The sequence below is a fragment of the Meles meles genome, chromosome X (genome assembly GCF_922984935.1).
Source record: "Meles meles chromosome X, mMelMel3.1 paternal haplotype, whole genome shotgun sequence".
NCBI classification, from domain to species: domain Eukaryota; kingdom Metazoa; phylum Chordata; class Mammalia; order Carnivora; family Mustelidae; genus Meles; species Meles meles.
In genome coordinates this window covers 9,993,174-10,014,324 of record NC_060087.1, presented here as the reverse complement: position 1 = coordinate 10,014,324, position 21,151 = coordinate 9,993,174, and the positions used below count along the sequence as shown (strand labels likewise).

Below are 21,151 nucleotides of genomic sequence, written 5' to 3'. Positions count from 1 at the left end.
TTAGGTTTTAATCTTTATTATTTAACATTATTGCTTTCGGGAATTTGTTTCCCTCAACCAGGAACTGAATGCTAATTACATAAAAATATACACATATAAACTGTAGTTCTCCATTTTCCCAGGAAAAAAACACAAGTAATAACTTCCAGAATATTCAAGTGTTTTAATTATAATTAAAGTACTGATCATCTCATTTATTAGCGCTGTAACGTACATGTTTAAATTAAACGTTAACAGACAACCATTACAATTTATAAATGTACGGTGCCACTACTGAGTAAACGGATTCTTCCATGACTGATGTGTCCCTTCTCCCACCCACTAACAAAACAGCAATATGGTTAGTTTAATTTTATGAGTAGATGATCCATTGCTGCAAACGCTAATTCTCTTCTCCACCAGGTGTTTTTCTGTGTGTGTGTGTGTGAGTTGGTTAGATCACACAGGCAACCTCTCTAAACGGTCAACAGCAAGACGAGCTAGGCTTGGGCTTTCGGTGCAGACTGACCGTGTCCGTCTGGATCAGGTGATCTGACCTATCCTCAGTAGCCAGCACTCTTCGAACCGCTTCCTCAAAGGCCGCTGCGACATTTGTGGCATCTTTTGCGCTTGTTTCAAAGTAAGGATAGTCGCCGTTGTCCCTGCACCAGGCTTGGGCTTCTTCTGTAGACACTTGACGTTCACTTATGTCGATCTTGTTGCCTAAAATCACGAAAGGAAAGCTTTCGGGCTCTTTCACATCTGCGTAATATATGAACTCTTTCTTCCAGTTACTCAAGTTCTGGAAGCTCTGAGAATCATCGACACTGAAAGTGAGCAGGCAACAGTCAGAACCTCTGTAAAATGGCGTCCTCAGGCTTCTGAATCGCTCTTGACCGGCTGTGTCCCAAATCTGCATAGTAACAAAATGTCCGTCCACCTCCAAATCTTTATTTAAAAATTCCACACCTATTGTATGGAAGAGCTGGGTATCAAACTTATTGGTCACATATCTGTTCATTAGAGAGCTCTTCCCAACTCCACCATCTCCGAGGAGAATCACTTTAAAAAGCGAAGATTTTCCTGCCATTATTAATCTCAAGGTTTTGACTTTAGAACCCTGTAAAATAAAAAGGTACCATTACATTCCTTTCGACCTGTACATTTCTCTGCATGATTCTATGAATATCAGTGCATAAGGGAAATAAAACGCCGAGTCCCCCTTCCTTTCTGTACAGAAAATACCTAATAGCGAGAGCTGTCATAGCCTAAGCACTCCACCACATACCACATACAGCCCTACTGTTGCTCCGAAGACAGCCGGTGAGGGCTCACTCTTCCCCTCCTCGGGTCACAGCTGACAGAGGCAGACGCTCAAGGCCAAGTCTCACCCCAAAGACCTTGCTCTCAACCATCCCTCTCTGCTCACAGTAAACCCCGCCACCATCTGTTAGAGATGCAGGAGGAGACCAAAGTAGGCAGGTATCTGTAACAACTTCAAACAGCCCTTTGGTGACACAGTGACAGTTTTACTGATGGCTTTCATCTTGTGCCAAGGGTTTTCTCTATGACCTCCCCTTTCTCTCTTGCAACGCTATCACCACAGGCACTGGTAACCAGGAAACCAGAGACAGTAGCTGACTGATCTGGCTGTGAACAAAAATAAGCCAATGACTGAGTGAATGGACTCCATTCTCTTCCTTAGGAACGCTATTTGGACTTGGCTAAAATTAACATCAGCAGCAATGGCATTTTTTAGCAGAGTATCATAATCTAGCACATTCTGCCCACAGGATTTATTTGGGCAGCGGCAACTCTTAATCAATTCGAACCTGGGCTGTCACTTGTGTGTTTCCAGAGGGAATCAGATAAACCTTAAAAATGTGGTACTCCAGGGGCGCCTGGGTGGCTCAGTCGGTTAACCGTCTGCCTTCGGCTCAGGTCATGATCTCAGGGTCCTGGGATCGAGCCCCACATCAGGCTCCACACTCAGTGGGGAACCGGCTTCACCCTGTTCTTCTGCTACTACCCCCAGCTTGTGCTGTCAAATAACTAAAGAAAACCTTAAAAAAAAAATGCAGTCCTCTACATACTCTTTTGGGGAAGTCATGGGGCAGAATTAAACATTTCCCTATACCCAGGCACCAGCCTGTGTGGGGTAGAATTTCAGATGCCCATTTAGAGACGGCTACTTTTTCTGTTTTGTTTTTTAAAAATTTTATTTATTTGACAGAGATCACAAGTAGGCAGAGGGGCAGGCAGTGAGAGAGGGAAGCAGACTCCCTGCTGAGCAGAGAGCCCGACGTGGGGCTCGATCCCAGGACCCTGGGATCACGACCCGAGCTGAAGACAGAGGCTTAACCTAACACTGAGCCACCCAGGCGCCCCTGTTTTTTTGTTTTTCAAAGATTTTATTTATTTACCAGAGAGTGAGAGAGAAGAGGGGGTGGAGAGCATGAGAGTACAAGCAAGGGGAGCAGCAGAGGGAGAAAGCAGGTTCCTTGCCGAGCAGGGAGGCCGATGTAGGACACATCCCAGGACCCTGGGATCACGACCCAAGGCGAAAGCAAACGCTTAACCAACTGAGCCACCCAGGTGTCCCCAGATGGCTACTTTTTTTTTTTTAAGATTTTATTTATTTATTTGACAGACAGATCACAAGTAGGCAGAGAGGCAGGCAGAGAGAGAGACAGGTGGAAGTGAGCTCCCTGCTGAGCAGGGGGGCTTGATCCCAGGATCCCAGGATCACGACCCAAGCCGAAGGCAGAGGCCTTAACCCACTGAGCCACCCAGGCGCCCCCCCCAAGATGGCTACTTTTAAGTGCCAACAGGAGCACTGCTCCTATTTAAGGCTTCTGTTTTTATTATTATGAAAAATTTCAAACATACACAAAATTTCTGAATAATGAGAATAATACACTGAAACTCCCCATGGATCCCCAACCTAGTTTCATCAATTATCAGCTTATGGCAAAGCCTATTTCTTCCGTAACTCCCCATTCTTCCCAGTTATTTTGAATCAAATTATATCATTTAATCTGTAAATATTTCACTATTACATGGCTTTTAAATACATTAAAATCTGTAAAAGGAGACAACCTTTGGAGTAGCACTAACAAAATTTTCTGTAATGATGGAAATGTCCTCCATCCGCACTGTCCAATATGGCGGCCACCAACCACATGTGACTACTAGGCATCTGACATGTGGCTGAAGGCAATGAGGAACTGAATTTTAAATTTTATTTAAGCGTAACTAATATGAATAGCCACATTCAAAGAGGCAACAGCTGTAGTGGCCAGCACAGTTCTAGAGCAAAAATGGTAATTAACTTTAACATGAAAGTGGATATATTATGAATCCCTCAATGCGAAGGTAATGAAACACGAAAAATCATTGTTACACTGACTAGGATGGATTTGGAAATTCACTGCAGTAACCATTATCTGGCTGTATCCTGGTTCTATCCAAATGTGACGCAGTATAATGGAATTACATACTCCCTGTAATGTGTAAGGATTCTGCATTTCCAACTACATGATACACTATTCTGGTAAAACCTGTAGAACTTGCCTGTAACTCTTATTGGCTCTTTTAAATTACTACTACTGTAATTATTACTATAATTGATACCATTTAAATTGGCCAACAAAACTGTGAGGCAATCAAAGTACTTACCTCTTGGAGACTTTTTTGACTTCACGGGATTGCTCTGCTCAATGCCCAAACTAAATTCATGTCAGAGAGGAAACTGAAACAATCCCGAATCCCTTCATCTCTTGACATAGGTAACAACTTGATAAATCTGTTCCTTTAACTTTGCAATCTTGCTTAAACAATTTCAATTCATACAAAAAAAAAAAGAGTAACAAAACCAAAAATGCACGCCAGCTATTATGACATGGGGAAAAAAGCACTGATTTAAGGCCTTATCCTTAAATCCTCTTCACTGGTTCTCCAGAGATTTAGATCTCAGTCCAACTTCTAAGACAAGACACCTTAGCCCTGCTCCCCATTTTTGACTTCAGTTATTTAAAATGCAGTGTCAGATGGAACTGAAACTCAGTTCTACTTGCTCAGCTCTCACGCTCTCCCTGGCCTTGGCCCTGGCACGTGCTGCTTCCTCTGCGGTGATCCTACCCCACGTCACCTAACAACGAACTGCTGAGCCCTCGGACCTACTCCGCATGGTCATCACCAGCACCAGGAACCTTCCCCAGCAGCCCCCATCCCACGGTTGTTCCTTTCACAACACAAAAGTTCCATTATGTGTTCCAAGGATGTAAGAGATGTGCGTGATTCTGGTGAATCATTAGTCCCAGTATTGGAGTAAGCTCTAACTGCCTGACCAGACACAAAGTTTCACTGCACAGCACTGAATTTAGGATCTTCACAGCAAATTACAAACCAGATTATGCAATCTAGTAACCTCCACCCAGGCGACTGGCTGCATATCTACCAAATTAAGTCTCAGACATTCCTGAGATTTTTCATTTATAATTTTATCAGGATACTTTGACACAGTTCTTTTCTTTTTTCGTAATAATGTGGGACCTCCTAGTTGGTGCCATTGTGCTAATTAAACAAATCTGGGGTACTCTAGATCCGTGCACCAGAAGTGGGATATGATTTTTTACAATTCCCATCTATAATGCGGGGCCTCACAGATAACCTATTTGCAAGGATGCTGGCATTTGCTAAAACAGTATATATACAAACATTTCTCTGATTCTTACTGTAGAGTTGTATATAAACATACATGGTGATACAGATAAGTATATAAACCATCTTATTTTCCACTGAATCCAACAAAAGCTAGCTTCAGGCAATCTATACATTAATATAACCATAACCGGCTTAGAGGCATTAAAAATCCTCCCTTTTTCTTTTCTAAAAACAGTAAAATCCTTTCAAACTTCAGTATAAGTAGAATGAATAAAGGTATCCCGTTATTTTCAAAACTTACCTTAAAATATAATGTGAAGTCTTTTATACTCCACAGTTCGGAATGATTGCCCACGGGCAATAATGAAAATCCTCACCAAGGTTAAAACATGACTTTAACAATTCAGCTAAATTTGATAAAGATTTCTGAATAAGAAAAGCATTATTACATTAAGTCATAAATGTTACCTTAATTGTTCAGTTCAAGTAGCATCATTATCTGCAAAGAAAAAATTAGAAAGCTCACCTTAGCAATGGACTTTTAATTTGTTTTATAGTTTTAAGAGTTAAAAACAAAAATTAAAATGTGAATAAATATGACTTGTATTAGCACCCAGATTCTTAATTTAAAAGGAAAACCAGAAAAAATAAATAAAAATAAAAGGAAAACCAGACTTGAAAGTTGTCCATGACCTTTCTCAGCCCCCTCCAAAAAATCCTAGAATCAAATATTACACACTTTTTTAAAGGTTTTTATTTATTTATTTGTCAGAGAGAGAAAAAGTGTGTGTGTGCAGCCACACAAGCAAGGGAAGCAACTGAGCCCCCCCAGGTGCCCCCAAATACTACACGTTAATCATTATTTTTTCAAGAAGGTTTTTGCCTGCCCACCCTTCTAAGTTTCACACTCAGACAAATGTAAAAAAAATTTTAGGATAAAATGTAAAATATGGGGGCACCTGGGGGGCTCAGTCAGTTAAGCATTTGCCTTCGGCTCAGGTTCATGATCTCAGACCCTGGGATTGAGCCCTGGTTGGGTTCCCTGCTCAGGGGGGAGCCTGCTTCTTCCTTTCCCTCTGCTACCTGTGCTCTCAAATAATAAAATTTTTTTAGAAATGTAAAATGTCAGTCTTCAAAATGTGTCCAAGTTTTGAGTGGCTTAGAATAATCCTATTCCAAAGAATTAAATAAAGCTAATGCAAACAAGAAAAAGTAAGAGTCATGAGAGGGAGGGGCACCAACGCAACAAAGGAAAAGCTGGGCTGAAGCCTCGGCGACACTGTGGTGAAGCTGCTGGGCAGCTAAGGCAGACGTGAAAACTTTCTTGTGCCACGACAGCAAGCCACTATCAGAAAGGACGAGGGTTCTTGGTGCTAAAGGCCAAGAGCACACACCCCTGGGCAAGCTACCTGACATCCTACCTCCTAGGGCTGTTGGGAAGATTCACTAGGTCATGGACAATCGGTAAAAGCGTTTCACCACAATGCCAAGTTCATTGCAGGAGCGCAGGAAGTTTCTGTGGAATGAATACATGAAGTCTTTACTGGTGGTTGCAAGGAAAAGTTTCTTTCATGACCATTTCTTAAGTCAAATTTCAGTAAGCGTCCTGGGCAGAACAGAGAAGAGGATTACGCAGGCAGACGTGAAGAAGCCCAAGGCTCCTTGCCATGGAGATCGAATCAACAGGAAGGTTTCTGAGTGACAGATTATGCCGGAAGCTGGGCTAAAGCACTAGCCTCTCTTAGTCTAAACCAAAGGTTTTACCCCCGACACAGACCTTTTTTAAGCAAAGGGCATTTTTGTGAAACTTACATACAGCCGCCCTTAACTTATAAACCCAATCAACAAATAAATGAGACTCTTCAGAATTTTGACATTTGGCTTTAAAGATGAAACTGCAACAGTAACAACGGCCGTAACAGTGACACTGACTAAGCCCTGTAAGCCCTTACCCTGCTTCACTGTATCCACTCCTCTCAAGCGTCTCCCCATCCTCACACTACAGATGAGGACCCTGACTCGGGTCCACTACCTTGCCCGAGGTCATACAGCTAGGAAAAGATGGAGAGAGGGAGATCTCAAGGCGGCCGACTATTCCACAGCCTGCCATGTAACCTACCAGACTCAGCTGTCTTTGCATTTATTTCTGAGGGTTTTCCTGTTGGCTGCTGCAGGCAGAATGAAAATCAGTAGCTGTGAGGCTAAGAGTCTTTCAACTGCTGACTTTATTTCAAGAACCGCACAAGACGCGTTAACCTGACAGAACCAGTGGTGTTCAATCCACTGACGGGCACTATAAATAGAGCACATCGAACTGTGCCTAAGGTGGTTTGGTTTTGTTTCTAAGATTTTATTTATTTGAGATAGAGAGAGAGGGAGGGAGAAGTAGAACCCCACCGAGTGCAGAGCCCAACACGGGGTTCCATCCCAGCACCCTGGATCATGACCTAAACCGAAGGCAGGCGCTTAACCAACTGAGGCACCCATGTGCCAAGTCCTAAAGTTTTAACAGAATTTCAAAAGTTTAAAAATTTTTTTTAAAGATTTTATTTAGGGGCGCCTGGGTGGCTCAGTGGGTTAAAGCCTCTGCCTTCGGCTCAGGTCATGATCCCAGGGTCCAGGGATCGAGCCCCGCATTGGCTCTCTGCTCAACAGGGAGCCTGCTTCCCCCTCTCTCTCTGCCTGCCTCTCCACCTACTTGTGATCTCTGTCAAATAAATAAATAAATAATCTTTTAAAAAAGACTTTTTTTTTTTTTTTAGAGAGAGAGAGAGAAAGCGGGGGGAGCACACACGCACAAGCAGGAAGGAACAGAGGGATGGGGCAGTAGACGCGACGCTGACTGTGGAGACTGGCACGGGGCTGGATCTCACAACCCTGAATCATCACCTGAACCGATACCGAGTTGGATGCTTAACTGACTGAACCACCCAGACGTCCCATACATGCTTTAAAGGCAATGTGAATCAAATGTTGGCAGAAATCTGAAGCATCTCCCCAGAAGCCTGGAGTTCCACAGAGGGGGTGGAAAGCAGTGTTTAAACAAGTGCTTAGTGAAGCCTCCTTTGTGCCAGAGACGGGATGTAGCCACACCGGCCCAGCCCCGGCGGGTGCAGCTTGCAGTTGGGAAAGTGACAGTCCGCACACAGCCCGTGTGCGCTACGGCAAGACCTACCACCGAAAGGCACATGATAGAGAGTGCGACTACGCACCCCGAACCAGAAACCAAACCACCTGGACAGTGCCGGGGGCTGTGCCCAGCATCTGCCTCGGTGAGTGAGAGGGGCGGCGTGCACACCTGCAGCGCTCAGCCAGACCCAGGCCGCACGTGTGAGCATTTCGCATGTGAATCCAGACCTCGGGGGCACTTGATTTTCATACACTGCGGCCCCGTAGCTCAGCCAGCTACTTCACCTGCTGCTCAGGTAAAAAGGCAGTAACTGCCACGGCCAGGGGAAACCCGGCTGTGTTGAAGTGTGTCTGTGAGACACTACACACCAGTTCCCAGAGCGGGCTCGTCCAAAGCTCCGTCTCAAGGATCATTTTGCTGTCCGTGGAGAGCAGCCTCACCAAGGTCTGATTCCACCGTAGGGGGATCTGACCCCGGCTAACTGGGTCTGATCACAGGCTGAGCTCAGAAGCGGGAAGCTCAGCAATGCAGGGAGGAGAAAACCCCGAGAGAAGCAGAGGGAGCCAAAGCCAGGAAGCGGCGAAGGCGGAGGAAGAGCGCAGCGCCGGCCTGAGCACCGGGAGCCCCGACAGGGAGGAGAGCGCTGGCCACACGGGCCGGAGGGCGCGGCGCTGGAACACGCAGGGCCTGAGAGCCGCGGGAAGGATCTCGGCCCACACCCCGCGATGATGAGAGCCCTGAACCAGCTTCCGCAGCGGGCAACCCGCTCAGATGCGGAGTCCGGAAAGGTAACTGGCGGAAGTGAGGGAAAGAGGAAGCCCTCAGGAAGAGCTTCCACGGATGCCCTATGATTCCTTTCAACTACCAACCGCATCGGCCAGCTTTGGGATTGAAAATGGTGGCCTTTCTGCCTTGTAGGGGATCCTGCAGTAAAATGTTCCCTCTGCGGCTTATACCTCACCCCCCTCTGATCCTTTGCTCTTGCTACCCTTCTAACTCCTGCTCACCCCTATAGATGCAGCCAGACCTCGTGTCCCACTGAAGCCCCTTCCCCCACATTCCTAATGCACCCTGAACATGCCTCTAGGTGCAGAGGTGGTACCAGTGAAATTGGCATGCCTACTATGTCTAATAAAAATGAAACATGCTCAGGGCGCCTCGCTGGCTCAGTCTGTGGAGCGCGCAACTCTTGATCTTGGGGTTGTGAGTTCGAGCCCCATGCTGGGTGTGGCGATTACTTAGAAAAACAAAACAATTTTTTTTTAAAAAGAAACATGCTCTCTAAAAAGATTTGTTTTGTGGAAACATTATACCATTAAAAAAATGCCCATACTTTCCCCCAAGTTATCAATTTTCTAAACTATAGCAAAAAACTACATCCCCATACTATTCTAAAATCATCTCAAAAAGAAAAAAAGGAAAGAAATTTTGCAAAAATGTAAACTGTAAGGCAAATGCAAATGCTCTGAATGCCTAACTGGAGATGTTTTACACTCCCTGAGGAAACATGGAAAGGGGACTGTAGAAACATACTGTTGCTGAGTGTTGAAACAGCACACAGACCATGATCACACCACATAAAACCTTACAGGTTTATATTAAAGTCTGCAAGAGGGACACCTGGATGGCTCAGTCAGTTGAGAGTCAGACTCTTGGTTTTCTGCTCAGGTCATGATACCAGGGTTGTGAGACTGAAACCCTTGTCAGGCTCCAAGCTCAGTGGGGGGTCTGCTTGAGATCCTCTCTCCCCCTCCCTCTGCCCCTCCCACTGGTGCACTGCCTCTCTCAAATAAACAAATAAATAAAATCTTTAAAAAAAAAAGATTTTACCAATCTACTTATTTGAGAGAGAGAGAGCAAGAGAGAGAGAGAGCGCATAAGCCCAGGACCCTGAGATCACGACCTCAACCAAAGACAGACACTTAACTGACTGAGCCACCTAAGTGCCCCTAAATAAATCTTTTTTTTTTTTTTTTAAGATTTTCTTTATTTAAGAGAGAGAGCTTAAACATAGGGAGGGGCAGAGGGAGAAGCAGGCTCCCCACCAAGCAGGGAGCCCAACACAGGGCCTGATCCCAGGACCCAGAGACCATGACCTGAGCCGAAAGCAGTCACCCAACTGACTAAGCCACCCAGACACCTAAATAAATAAATCTTAAAAACAAAAAACAAGTAACCCAATTTAAAAATGGACATAAATGGTCAACATCATTAGCCAGAAGGGAAATGTAAATCAAAACTACAAGGAGATAGCACTTCATACCTCTAGGATGGCTAGAATCAAAAAAGACAGACAATAAACAAGTACCGATGAAGATATGGAGAAACTGGAACCCTCACACACAGCTAATGGAAATGTAAAATGATGCGATGCCAGTGGAAAATAGCCTGGTTCCGCAAAAAGTTAAACATGAACTTTCCATATGACCCAGCAATTCCTCTCTTAGGTATATACCTAAGCGAAATGAAAACATCTTCCACACAAAAACTTGTACATGAATGTTCACAGCAGCATTATTCATAATAGCCAAAAAAGTGGAAACCACCCAAATGTCCATCAACTGAATCAATAATAATATTACATGTGGCCTCCCATTTATATGTAATATTGAGAATAGGCAAACCCATAGATAGATTTGTGGTACCAGGAAATGGGTGGGGAAAGGTAAATGGGGAGTGACTGCTAATGGGTACAGGGATTTTTTTTTGGGGGGCGATGAAAATATTCTGGAATTAGATAGTGGGTGATGGTTGCACAACTCTGCGAATATACTAAAAACCACTGAACTGTATACATTAACAGGGTGAACCTTATGGTATGTGAGTTATAGCTAAAGAATGTAGGTGTATATTTATAGACGCACACACTCACACGAATATGTATATGGTCTAAGAACTGTCAATAAGACCCTAGTATTAGATTTACGTAAAGCCACAAATGACCTCCTTGTTGCTTCAGCAATGTCCTTTTGAATAAATACACCTGTTACACACACAACAGGTACCTCAGGATGACCATCCACGGGCTGACGCCAACACAAGTGTCATACAGCACACACTGGTCTGCATGAGGAAACGGAGAAGTAGGTCACTCGTAGGAAAGAAAACGAACTACGCTTTCAGCAGATATCGCAAAACTGAAGACAAAAAACACTATATGTCAACCCTTCCCTTTTTACAACACTATTTTTCCAACTTTTCTATTGCGTACTTTAATCTTAACTATCGATAGTTTATTAGCAGTACCCTTTTCTCTGGTTTTCCCCAATCCCTTGCTGGTTATACTACATTATACTACAGCAAACCAAGAGGGAGTCAGACTCCCTCTTGAATAGAAATCTCTAACAGGAATGTTTGTAGGCATTAAAGGCAGACATTTTTTACTGTTTATAGATCCAACTGCCTCCACTCTTAACAGATAACTAACCCCATTTATTTCATTATTTTCATTATATAAAGGTTTTGGGCATGGCATTCAAAGGGCCATCCAACCTCAGTTACAAACCCGTCCCAACTGTATCACTACAACTCATAGTCCCACACCTATCATAGGAATTTACAGCTCAATTTTTGTTCAGGCCCTTATCTTGGACTGGGAGTTCCCTCCCAACTCCCAGCTGTTCAAAGGCCTAGTTAGATCACCTCATCCAGGAAGCTTGCCATGGCCACCCCCAGAAACTTAATCTTCCTATTTTCTTTGCTCTCATCATCACTTCCATCTGGTTACAGCTCTCACTCGTCACTGTCAGTTGTGCATGTGTCTCTTTCCTAATTACAATGTCAACTCCCTAGGAGGGACACAACACACCTGATTCTATCCATTTGTCCTTTTTTGGTTCTGCAACATCTTGTACAAAACGTTACATACAGTGAGGTATCAAATAAACGGAGAACTGAGAACAAAGAGTAAATAACTTCCCCCTTTGTTCTCGTTATTCTATTCTTATTTTTCTATTTGTACTTTCCACGCTTACAATTTATTCAATTAGTTCTTCCCCCATTCTATTTCTGAAGTCTATTAAAATGTGTGGGAAGGGACAAAAAATTGATTTTTTTCTTGCAAGTCCAATGAAAACGCCACATTAAAATAAGTATTACTGGCGCCAACAGGGAGCTGGTGAACATTAAAAAACAACATTCCTCTAATAAGCTGCCGAAGGGAGAGCAGGCTGGGTTTGTACACTGCTCTTCTCAAAATTTCAGACTTGAAACATATACTCTGTAACCCCTTGACTAGTTCTTACTTCCAAACACTTAAATTGAATTTATCACTCTTGGTTTAAATTTAGGAACGAATTTTTTCCCTCAAAATCACACATCCCTTTGGCATTTACCCTGAATGTCCCAGTTTAGAAACATATCACTTATCCTGAGGCTCAAAGAAACTAACCAAGGAAACAAAAGCATGGATAATCTCTGAATTATTTCTATTTTCGCTTAGAGCTGGATTCATTCCTTGAATCTTTGTTATCAGTGTGTCTCACTTAGCAACCTAATTAGTTCCACTCTGTTTCCAGTCTTCTTGGTTGTCTTGCTGAAATGCATGAACAAGAAGCAAGTCAAGGAAGGCACTAACTCTAACGGGTGCTTCATCTCCACAGCAAGAGGTACGTACACACACACACACACACACACACACACACACACACACACAGAGTGAAGACTTAAATAAATCATCCAGTTGATCACTGAACATTACTCCACAGAGAGATAGCAAGAGAAGGGAAAAACTGTAAATCAAACTACACTATCACAATGCCAGAGTAGAACACCCTATTTAAAGAACTCATTTCAATAAATACTTTTTTAAAAGATTTTATTTATTTATTTGAGAGAAAGCGAGCGAGCACGAATTGAGGGGAGTAGTGAGGGAGCGAGAAGGGGGAAAATGTCTCAAGCTGACTCTGTGCTAAGTGTGGAGCCCGACGCGGGGCTCGATCTCACGACTCTGACACCATGACCTGAGCCAAAACCAAGTTTAACTGACTGAGCCACCCAGCGGACCCACTAAGCACTCTTTTTTGAAGATAAGTCACCTAATTAAACTCCTAAGACATATATACTCACAATTTTGCTTAAAACAAGGTACCTCTATAGTTAGGTATACAAACTAATCATTAACAGTGATGGAGAGAGTGGAGGGAAAAGAGAGGTTACGGAGCTAAGTCTTCTTAAACCATTCTGAAAATACAGGGCACCATGATCAGAAAGAACCATCTTCAGTGATGGAAAGACTATTCCTGCACAGTCTAGTATGGTAGTCACAAAGCACACATGACTTTGAGCGCTTGAAATGTGACTGGTCTGAAGAACTAAATTTTTAATTTTATTTAACTTCAATTAATTGAAATTTAAGTTGCTACATGAGTATTGGACAGTGCGGGTATAGAGTGTGCTTCATTGCGGAGTCCATGAAGGAGCTGCAGAGAGAAAACACACCTCCTAGAATGACACGTGAACTAGAATGTACAGGTAGAAGTGTGTGCTTCAGCTTTTCTCTGGCAAGAGTACACAAAGGGTTTCAAATCTGCAAATTAAAAAAAAAGTACAAAGGGTTTCATCTGATTCTTAAAGGGATCTGCAATGATAAACACATGTCCACATCATTGTGTGTGTACACGTGTATAAATTTTTTTTTAAGATTTTATTTATTTATTTGAAAGACAGAGATAGGCAGAGAGGCAGGCAGAGACAGAGAGAAGGGGAAGCAGGCTCCCTGCTGAGCAGAGAGCCCGATGTGGGGCTCAATCCCAGGACCCTGGGATCATGACCTGAGCCGAAGGCAGAGGCTTTAACCCACTGAGCCACCCAGGCGCCCCGTGTATAAATTTTTTTTAAGGTAAATTCCACCCCCAACATGGGGCTCAAATTCACAACCCTGAGATCGAGTTGCCTGCTCTACCTGAACGAGCCAGCGAGGAGTCCCGTCATCATTTGTATATGATGCATGATCCGTTTGTGTAACTCACTCATAACCCCCTCCGGACTTTCATCTTTATTTGGCATCACTATTTCCCCATTGTCTCCCTCACCTGTGAGACTTACATATTACATTTTGACCAAGAACCGTAACAGTTCAGTGAACAGACTTACTCACAGGAAACCGCTAATCTTGGAAGTGAGGATAATGTTTTGCTCTCTGTTCTGTTCAATGGGGTCTTTTTTTTTTTAAGATTTTATTTATTTATTTGACAGACAGAGATCACAAGTAGGCAGAGAGGCAGGCAGAGAGAGAGGGGGAAGCAGGCTCCCTGCTGAGCAGAGAGCCCGATGTGGGACTCAATCCCAGGACCCTGAGATCAAGACCTGAGCTGAAGGCAGAGGCTTTAACCCACTGAGCTACCCAGGTGCCCCTAAATGAGGTCCTTAAAAGAACACCCATAAATCTATAATAAGACATTTACCTGTCAAAGACACTTAAACTGCCTGAAAATAAAGAAGAGGCTTTTTTTTAGTTTAAGGTTGTTTAAGATACTTCAGCTAGTTTAAGGCACTGTGAGGGACACAATTCAAAGACACAAAAACTGGATAAGGGCCGCAAGATTGGAATACTGGAAATTCTGCTAGGTTTCAGGAAGAAGACTGCATTGTGAAAGAAATGAATTTAAATATGCATGTTAGAAAAATGCAGTAAAGTAGCAAAACACAAACTAAATATGATCTACAGTGACCTGTAACTTTTTTTTTTTAACAGATTTTTTATTTATTATTTGACAGATTACAAGCAGGCAGAGAGGCAGGCAGAGAGAGAGAGGAGGAAGCAGGCTCCCTGCTGAGCAGAGAACCCGATGTGGGGCTCGATCCCAGGACCTTGAGATCATGACCTGAGCTGAAGGCAGAGGCTTCTGGTCATGATCTTGGTCATGATCTTGGGGTCCTGGGACAGAGCCCACTGGGCTCCCTGCTTCTCCCTCTCCCCCTCTCTCTCTCAAATAAATAAAATCTTAAAAAAAAAAAAAATACTGGAACTCATTCCAGAGAATGTTCTGCATTCACCAGTGTGTGGTCCTCAGGCAGTTCTTCTGTTGTTCTGTTCTGACTTCCAACTAAACCATGTATGTATTTTCAGGTATGTTTATCTAATCACTGCTGATGAAATACACAAATGAGAAACTGCACAGACCACAGCAGGTGCCTAGCCCAGTGAGTTCTAACTTTTTTGAACCTGTTAAATCATTTAAACACTCCTCTAAGGGAACCTGGGTGGCTCAGTCGGTTAAGTGTCTGTCTTCAGCTCAGTTCAGGATACCACGGTCCTGGATTCAAGTCCCAAGTGGGGCTCCCTGCTCAGCAAGGAGTCTGCTTCTCCTCCCTCTGCCTTCTCTCCCCCCTGCTCATGCTCACTCTCTCTCTCAAAAACAAAACAAAACAAAACCCCAAAAAACCCCAAAAAACAAAAAAAAAAAACTTAACTAAATAAAAACTCCTCTAAGTGTTCTACATAGCAAGTCCAGAAGAGAAATCGGTAAGGCTTTTTTCAGGCTTCTCTAACACGGACGATGCAACCACTCGTATGAAAACTACCTTGGCCTCTGTACCCAAAAATCTACCCCAATTCACAAGAATTTGGGATTAAAATAGTTCCGTTTGCACGGAACTAACTGTTCAGTGTGTTAGTTTACACTGCTCTGCTAGCCTTCACACTTAGATAATGAATGTGGTTGCGGAAGGAGTGTATCAAGTTGCTCCATACTCTTTCTCAGTCCTCTATGAAACAACAGCATAGATTTGGAAGGCCTTGGACAGAAGTGGTCTGGGTCCAGACTCCCCACCACAAAGTGAGTGGGCTTCAGTGAGGGCAGAATGTAAAGCCTCGGCCACCTGCTTCATTTCTGTATTTCCTTCAAACTCCGTACCGTCCTTCCCCAACCCATGTCGATCTAGCTGTCAGCTTACCTGCATTCACTTACTTCCAGCTGTCCTCTGTGGTCACAATAAGCAACAATATTCTAAACCCTGTATCCACCCTGGTCAAAAATTAACAAAAAGTAATGGAAGAATACAGAATGTGGAAATAGTCAGAGCTCCACTTTCACAACATGTACAGTATCAAGATTCACTCCGGAAAACCGGGATTTCCCCCCCAAGGTATCGAACAAGCCTAGGCGCCCCCACGCTCCCTGGCAAGCACCGCCTGGGCGGGTCTCCAGCCGCACCTCTCCAAGGCAAGAAGAGGCCGCACCTCCTCTCCCTGCTTACAACTGGGCGCCCAGGCCTGCTCCTTCAGGTATCCAGAACGTGCCTCTGCATCACAGCTTTCCCAACTCCGTGAGGCATTTTATGAGTTCATCGCCCCCCCAACCTTTAATAAATGTTCTCTGTTGATGACCTACTTAGTCACAAGTCCAATTTTCTCATCCTTGGTTTTGACTAAGAAATTTATTACCTAGTTAGCTTTCAAGTGAGACGCGTTTCTCAAACACACAAGCGCACTTCTATTTGGCTCCCTTCTTCGTAAGCAGCACGTTGCCTGGAGCAGAACTACCCGGAAGCCGGTAACGTGATGTCTCTATTTGGTGTCCTGTAATCTCACAGAGATCGTCAGGTGCAACCATCTCATTTCACAAAGAAAGAGACGTGGTGACCTGACTTGGCCGAGCAGCAAGCCAACTACAGACGCCAGCGCGGGTTCTTCCGCACCAATGCCTCTTGACCCTTCCCAGAACGAAATCCCTCCCATCAGGAAAGAACACAGATAGCCCTTTGCCGGATTCTATTCGATAGCACTCATTTTTAGGTGTACAACTCAGCATCCCCTTCACCCCACAGGAGATGACTCCTGATAAGAGACAGAGAAATCTATAATTAACAGAGAACATGCTGTCCATTAGCAGGAGTCCAAAGCAAAGCTACCCACAAAGGATGCCACCTTGGCTTCATGAATAACACTTTCACAGTGATGCCTAAAGAGACAGCCAAACCTCTGGACTCCTCCTCTGAATCACTTACCCCCAAAGTTCCCCTAACAGTTACACTGACCACCACAATGAAGTAATACGTACACTGAAGGGCCTAATCCTAGACAGGTATGGTGAAATGGCTGGAAAACAATAGAAAAATGATGCAAAGGTCATTTTTTTAAAAAATTTCATCATTTAGGGGAGCTTGGGTGGCTCAGTGGGTTAAGCCTCTGCCTTTGGCTCAAGTCATGATCCCAGGGTCCTGGGATGGAGCCCCACACCGGGCTCTCTGCCCTGCAGGGAGTCTGCTTTCTCCCCTCTCTCTGCCTGCCTCTCTGCCTACTTGTGATCTCTGTCTGTCAAATAAAGAAATAAAATCTTAAAAAAAAAATTTCATCATTTACTTCTTGATTTCCATGATAAAATGCATGCATAACTACTGCCTACTAAGGCTAAATGTAAGGAAGAATTTTATGCTCAACAAGAATGGCTTCTTGATTTGATTCTTGTAAATATTCAGATGTGGTCAACCTAAAAAGCTATCAGAAACACATCAGGGGCGCCTGAGGGGCTCAGTCGGTTAAGCATCTGCCTTTGGCTCAGGTCATGATCCTGAGGTCCTGGGAGCGAGCCCCACACTGGGCTCCTACCTCAGCAGGGAGCCTGCTTCTTCCTCTCCCTGCCGCTCTGCCTACTTGTGATCTCTCTCTCTCTCTCTCTCTAATAAATAAATAAATGAAATCTTAAAAAAGAGAGAGAGAAAAAAGAAATACATCAACTGTTTCCCCATTTCACCTAAGTCACAGTAAATGGCCTACAGGTACCTGTGAGTTGGTGTACAGCTGTTTTGTTTCTTAGTGACACCTAGCCTCTGACCTTGAGTAGCCCAGGCAATAAATTTTATTCTCGGACAGAGTCAGAATCTGCTCTTATGATTATGATTAGACTGTAAGCTTCACAGAGCTGGTGACTCCCTAGTATCCTTCATATCACCAGCACCTTCCTATCAGTGCCCAACAGACTGTCGGTGTTTATTGACAACTGGAATAATTCAGAAACCAAACCCCTAAGTCTATTTCAACAGCTCTGAAATGGCTCTCAAGTTCTTTTTGACACTTCTGCCTTAAAAAAAGAAAAAAAAAGATTCTGGGGGCGCCTAGCTCAGCTGAGCACCCAACTCTTGGTTTCAGCTCAGGTCATGATCTCATGGCTGTGGGATCGAGCCTGGTGGTGGGCTCTGTGCTCAGCGCTGTCTGCTTGGGATTCTCTCTCCCTCTTCCTCTGCCCCTCCCCTGCTCGCTCGCTCTCCCTAAAATGAAAGAATAAAACTTCTTTAAAAAAAAAAAGATTCTGGGGGCACCTGGGTGGCTCAGTCAGCTGGTCCCACTCTTGATTTTGGCCCAGGTCATGACCTCAGGATCCTGGGATAGAGCCCTGCATGGATACCCCCCACTCAGTGGGGAGTCTGCTTGAGGATTTTCTCTCCCTCTCCTTCTGCCCCTTCCTCCGCCCGCATACATGCACTCTCTAAAATCAATCAGTCAATCTTTAAAAAGAAAAGATTCTGTTACCAGAAATGATCTGCTCCCTCCTTAGTCTTTCAAATGAATGAATATGTCTCTTGGTCAAGGGAAATTCTTCAAGTTCTTAAATTTTCCCCACTGCTCTTTCTTAAAATGATTAGGAGGTATCCTAAATAGGAAAAATGACATTGCAGTTGAAGAACTATAGAAGCCCTGAAACGTGTTAGCCCCAGAGTCACACAGACTGCTGTAGAGCAGGGTTTCTCAGTCCTGGCATTAGGGACACTTTGGGCCAGACCACTCTGCGTTGTGGAGGGCTGTGCTGTGCGCTCTAGGATGCTCGGCAGCATCTACACCTCGACCCACTAGCTGCCAGCCAGCAGCACTCCCTCCCAGGTGAGAACCAAAATCACCCGCAGGCATTGTCAAATGTCTCCAGGGTGAGAACTACAGCTCTAAACTCACAAAAGGGTGTGCCTGTGGGGCTCAGCTGGTTAAGCTTCTGCCTTTGGCTCAGGTCATAATCTCAGGGTCCTGGGATCGAGCCCCGCATCAGGCTCACTGCTCAGTGGGGAGTCTGATTCTCCCTCTCCGATAGCTCTCTCGTTCTCACTTTCTCAAATAAATATATTTTAAAATCTTTAAAAAAAAAGAAAGAATGAAAACAAAACAAAACTCACAAAGGCTTGCCTTGAATCTTGGCTCTGCCCTCTTCCCTACTTGTATTACCTGGGAAACAGACCTAACCTTCCGATGCCCCCAGCAAATTCCTCACGAGTAAAATGGAGCTAGTATCAGCAAACTGTTGTGGGAATTAAGTGAAATGATGTATGAACAGGAATTATATGCACTATGACATCCAGTGCCAGAGTGACTGCCCAAGAAATGGTGAGAAACAAGGGGAGGCTAAAAATTAACTTCTTGAACCAAAGAAACTTGGCTTCAGGCCTCCAGAGTATTATAGTCTACATGGAAAGAGTGGTGAGGATAGAAAGAAATGAAGCACGAGAGAATGGAAAACAGGAAGAGCACTAACGTATTTCCCCAACCTCCAAGAGAGCCGAGGCCAATTATGTTCTTAGTTTTCGTTGGTCTACTCTTAACCTCACAAATGATAAACCAAAAATAACCTCAAATCAGAAACTCTCCAAAATAAGTCATCAAACCAGAAGCTTTATAGTATAAGCAAGAGGAATTTACTACAATGCCTACGCAAAAATATTAAAAGCATCCGGATCACGCCACTGTCTTATATTTGGGGATCTAAATAAGATACTGAGAGTTACGGACAAGTAGCGATGGTAATTTCGACATAAGCTCCTGAAAGAGAAACTAAGCACAGCCATCCTATTTTAGTATACGTGCTGCCAAACTGAGCACAAGCACAGCCCTCCTAAATGGCTGAAAAAAACTGAACAATTCTGGGTTTCCTTCATCTCTACAGTTTGGATCCGCAATAGCTTTTGACACTACAGGCAATTTAGGGATTTTTTTCCATTACGATGGTATCAGAAACAGAAAAACATGTAAAGATTTTTTCTTTAATTTTGAAAAAGAAATCAAATTTTACTGATTTTTATCGGGTTGCTGAAATCTTGTGAAAAGACTGTGATCACATGACATTTTGGAAACTAGCAGAAGAGTCATTCCTCAAAAGAACCGTGGTCATGGGATGTATCATCACTTAAAAAGAAAAACAACGACAAAAAGACTACTAATACCCCCACAGCTAGGGTCGGCACTTCAAATTCTCATCTTGCCTCTCGACAAACGAAGTTGGAAGAAAGGAAAACGATTCTGAAACCTTAGCCAGAGTCTCAATCAGATAACGCCCCCAACGGCCGCCAGCCCCCAGCATGGGCTTTACATTCCAAACTCCTTAACCGAGTGGCCATTAACACGTTAGCAAATGTTCACCAGGCAGCGTGTCAGAGGTCGCCCAAAACAAACCGTGCGAGCGCCTTTGCTTCCTCTATGTTAATCATTCGGGGGTACGGTGTGGTTTGGTTGGGCTGGGGTGCGTGGATGTGTGTGTGTCCTGGAAAGGCTGGGGGAAAGGCTGGTGTATCTGTGTGTCCCCTGGGGGCTGGGTGTATTTGTGTGTGTGTGTGTGTGTTTTTCCGGGGGGTTGTGTGTGCACCTCTCCCACGCCACCCCACCCCCACCGCGAGAACGTGCGTACGTGTCGCTCTCCCCGGGCGTCTGGGTCCGTGTGCGTCCCGTGTTAATGGATCTCTCTTCCCCTGGGTGCTTGCGTGTGTCCCCGTGTCTTCCAGATGCCTGGGCGTCTGTCCATGTGTCCCCGCGTGTTTGGGTGTGTGTCCCTCGCCTCGGGTTGTGTGGGTGTGGGAACTCGTCTTTTCTCCTGCGTCAGTCAGCAGGAGACAGGAGGCAACAAGCCGTCCCCCGTCCCGAGACGGACGATCGCCCCGCGAGCGCGCGCAGCCCCCGCCCCAGCCGCCGAGGGCCAGGCCGCACTCGCAGCCCACGCGCCCCCCGGACCCTGACGTTCGCGCGCCCAACGCTGGCGCGCCCTGCTCCAGCCCCCGCCCGGCCCCGAGGGGCGTCCGCGCTCCACTCACTTCGTGGCCACACAGAGAACGCCCGGGGAGCTCCCGACTGGCCCGTCCGGGTGCAACGAGGAGAGAAGGTCGAGTGTAGGCGGCCAGGAGACCGTAGCGCTGCCCGGGTGCAACTCCAGCTGCTCACGTCCAGCACCAAGGGAACAACATGGCGGCGGGCCGGGGCGGGGCCCGGGGAGGCGGAGCCTGGGCGGTGGGGTCCGGGGAGGCGGGGCCTCGAGGCCGCGGTACAGCCCGCCCTCACCTTCTCTCCCCGACTGCTTGTCTTCGCGCTAAATCATGCATTTTCGTGGGGTCGGCGACTCCTCGTGTCCTCAGCTGCGTCCTGGCGAGAGAGAGCACGAAATAATAGTTCTCTTTACAAGTTTACGT

General features: G+C 45.0%; 1 protein-coding gene across 6 annotated transcripts; it reads right to left on the bottom strand.

The window, feature by feature from the left end:
• Positions 1-20,945, bottom strand: RAB9A (RAB9A, member RAS oncogene family). 6 transcript variants are annotated; one of them, XM_045995182.1, is made up of 5 exons: positions 20,780-20,945; positions 10,780-10,837; positions 6,066-6,160; positions 5,113-5,143; positions 1-1,099 (listed from the first exon to the last, which is right to left on the bottom strand). In XM_045995182.1, the coding sequence occupies exon 5, from the start codon at positions 1,067-1,069 to the stop codon at positions 464-466; it is 606 nt and encodes a 201-aa protein (XP_045851138.1). In that variant the 5' UTR covers positions 1,070-1,099; positions 5,113-5,143; positions 6,066-6,160; positions 10,780-10,837; positions 20,780-20,945; the 3' UTR covers positions 1-463. The 6 variants fall into 6 exon arrangements, with proteins under 6 accessions (XP_045851138.1, XP_045851139.1, XP_045851137.1 ...); XM_045995183.1 differs by lacking the exon at positions 6,066-6,160 and having other exon boundaries at positions 10,718-10,837; XM_045995181.1 differs by lacking the exon at positions 6,066-6,160.
• Positions 20,946-21,151: the final 206 nt, after the last annotated feature.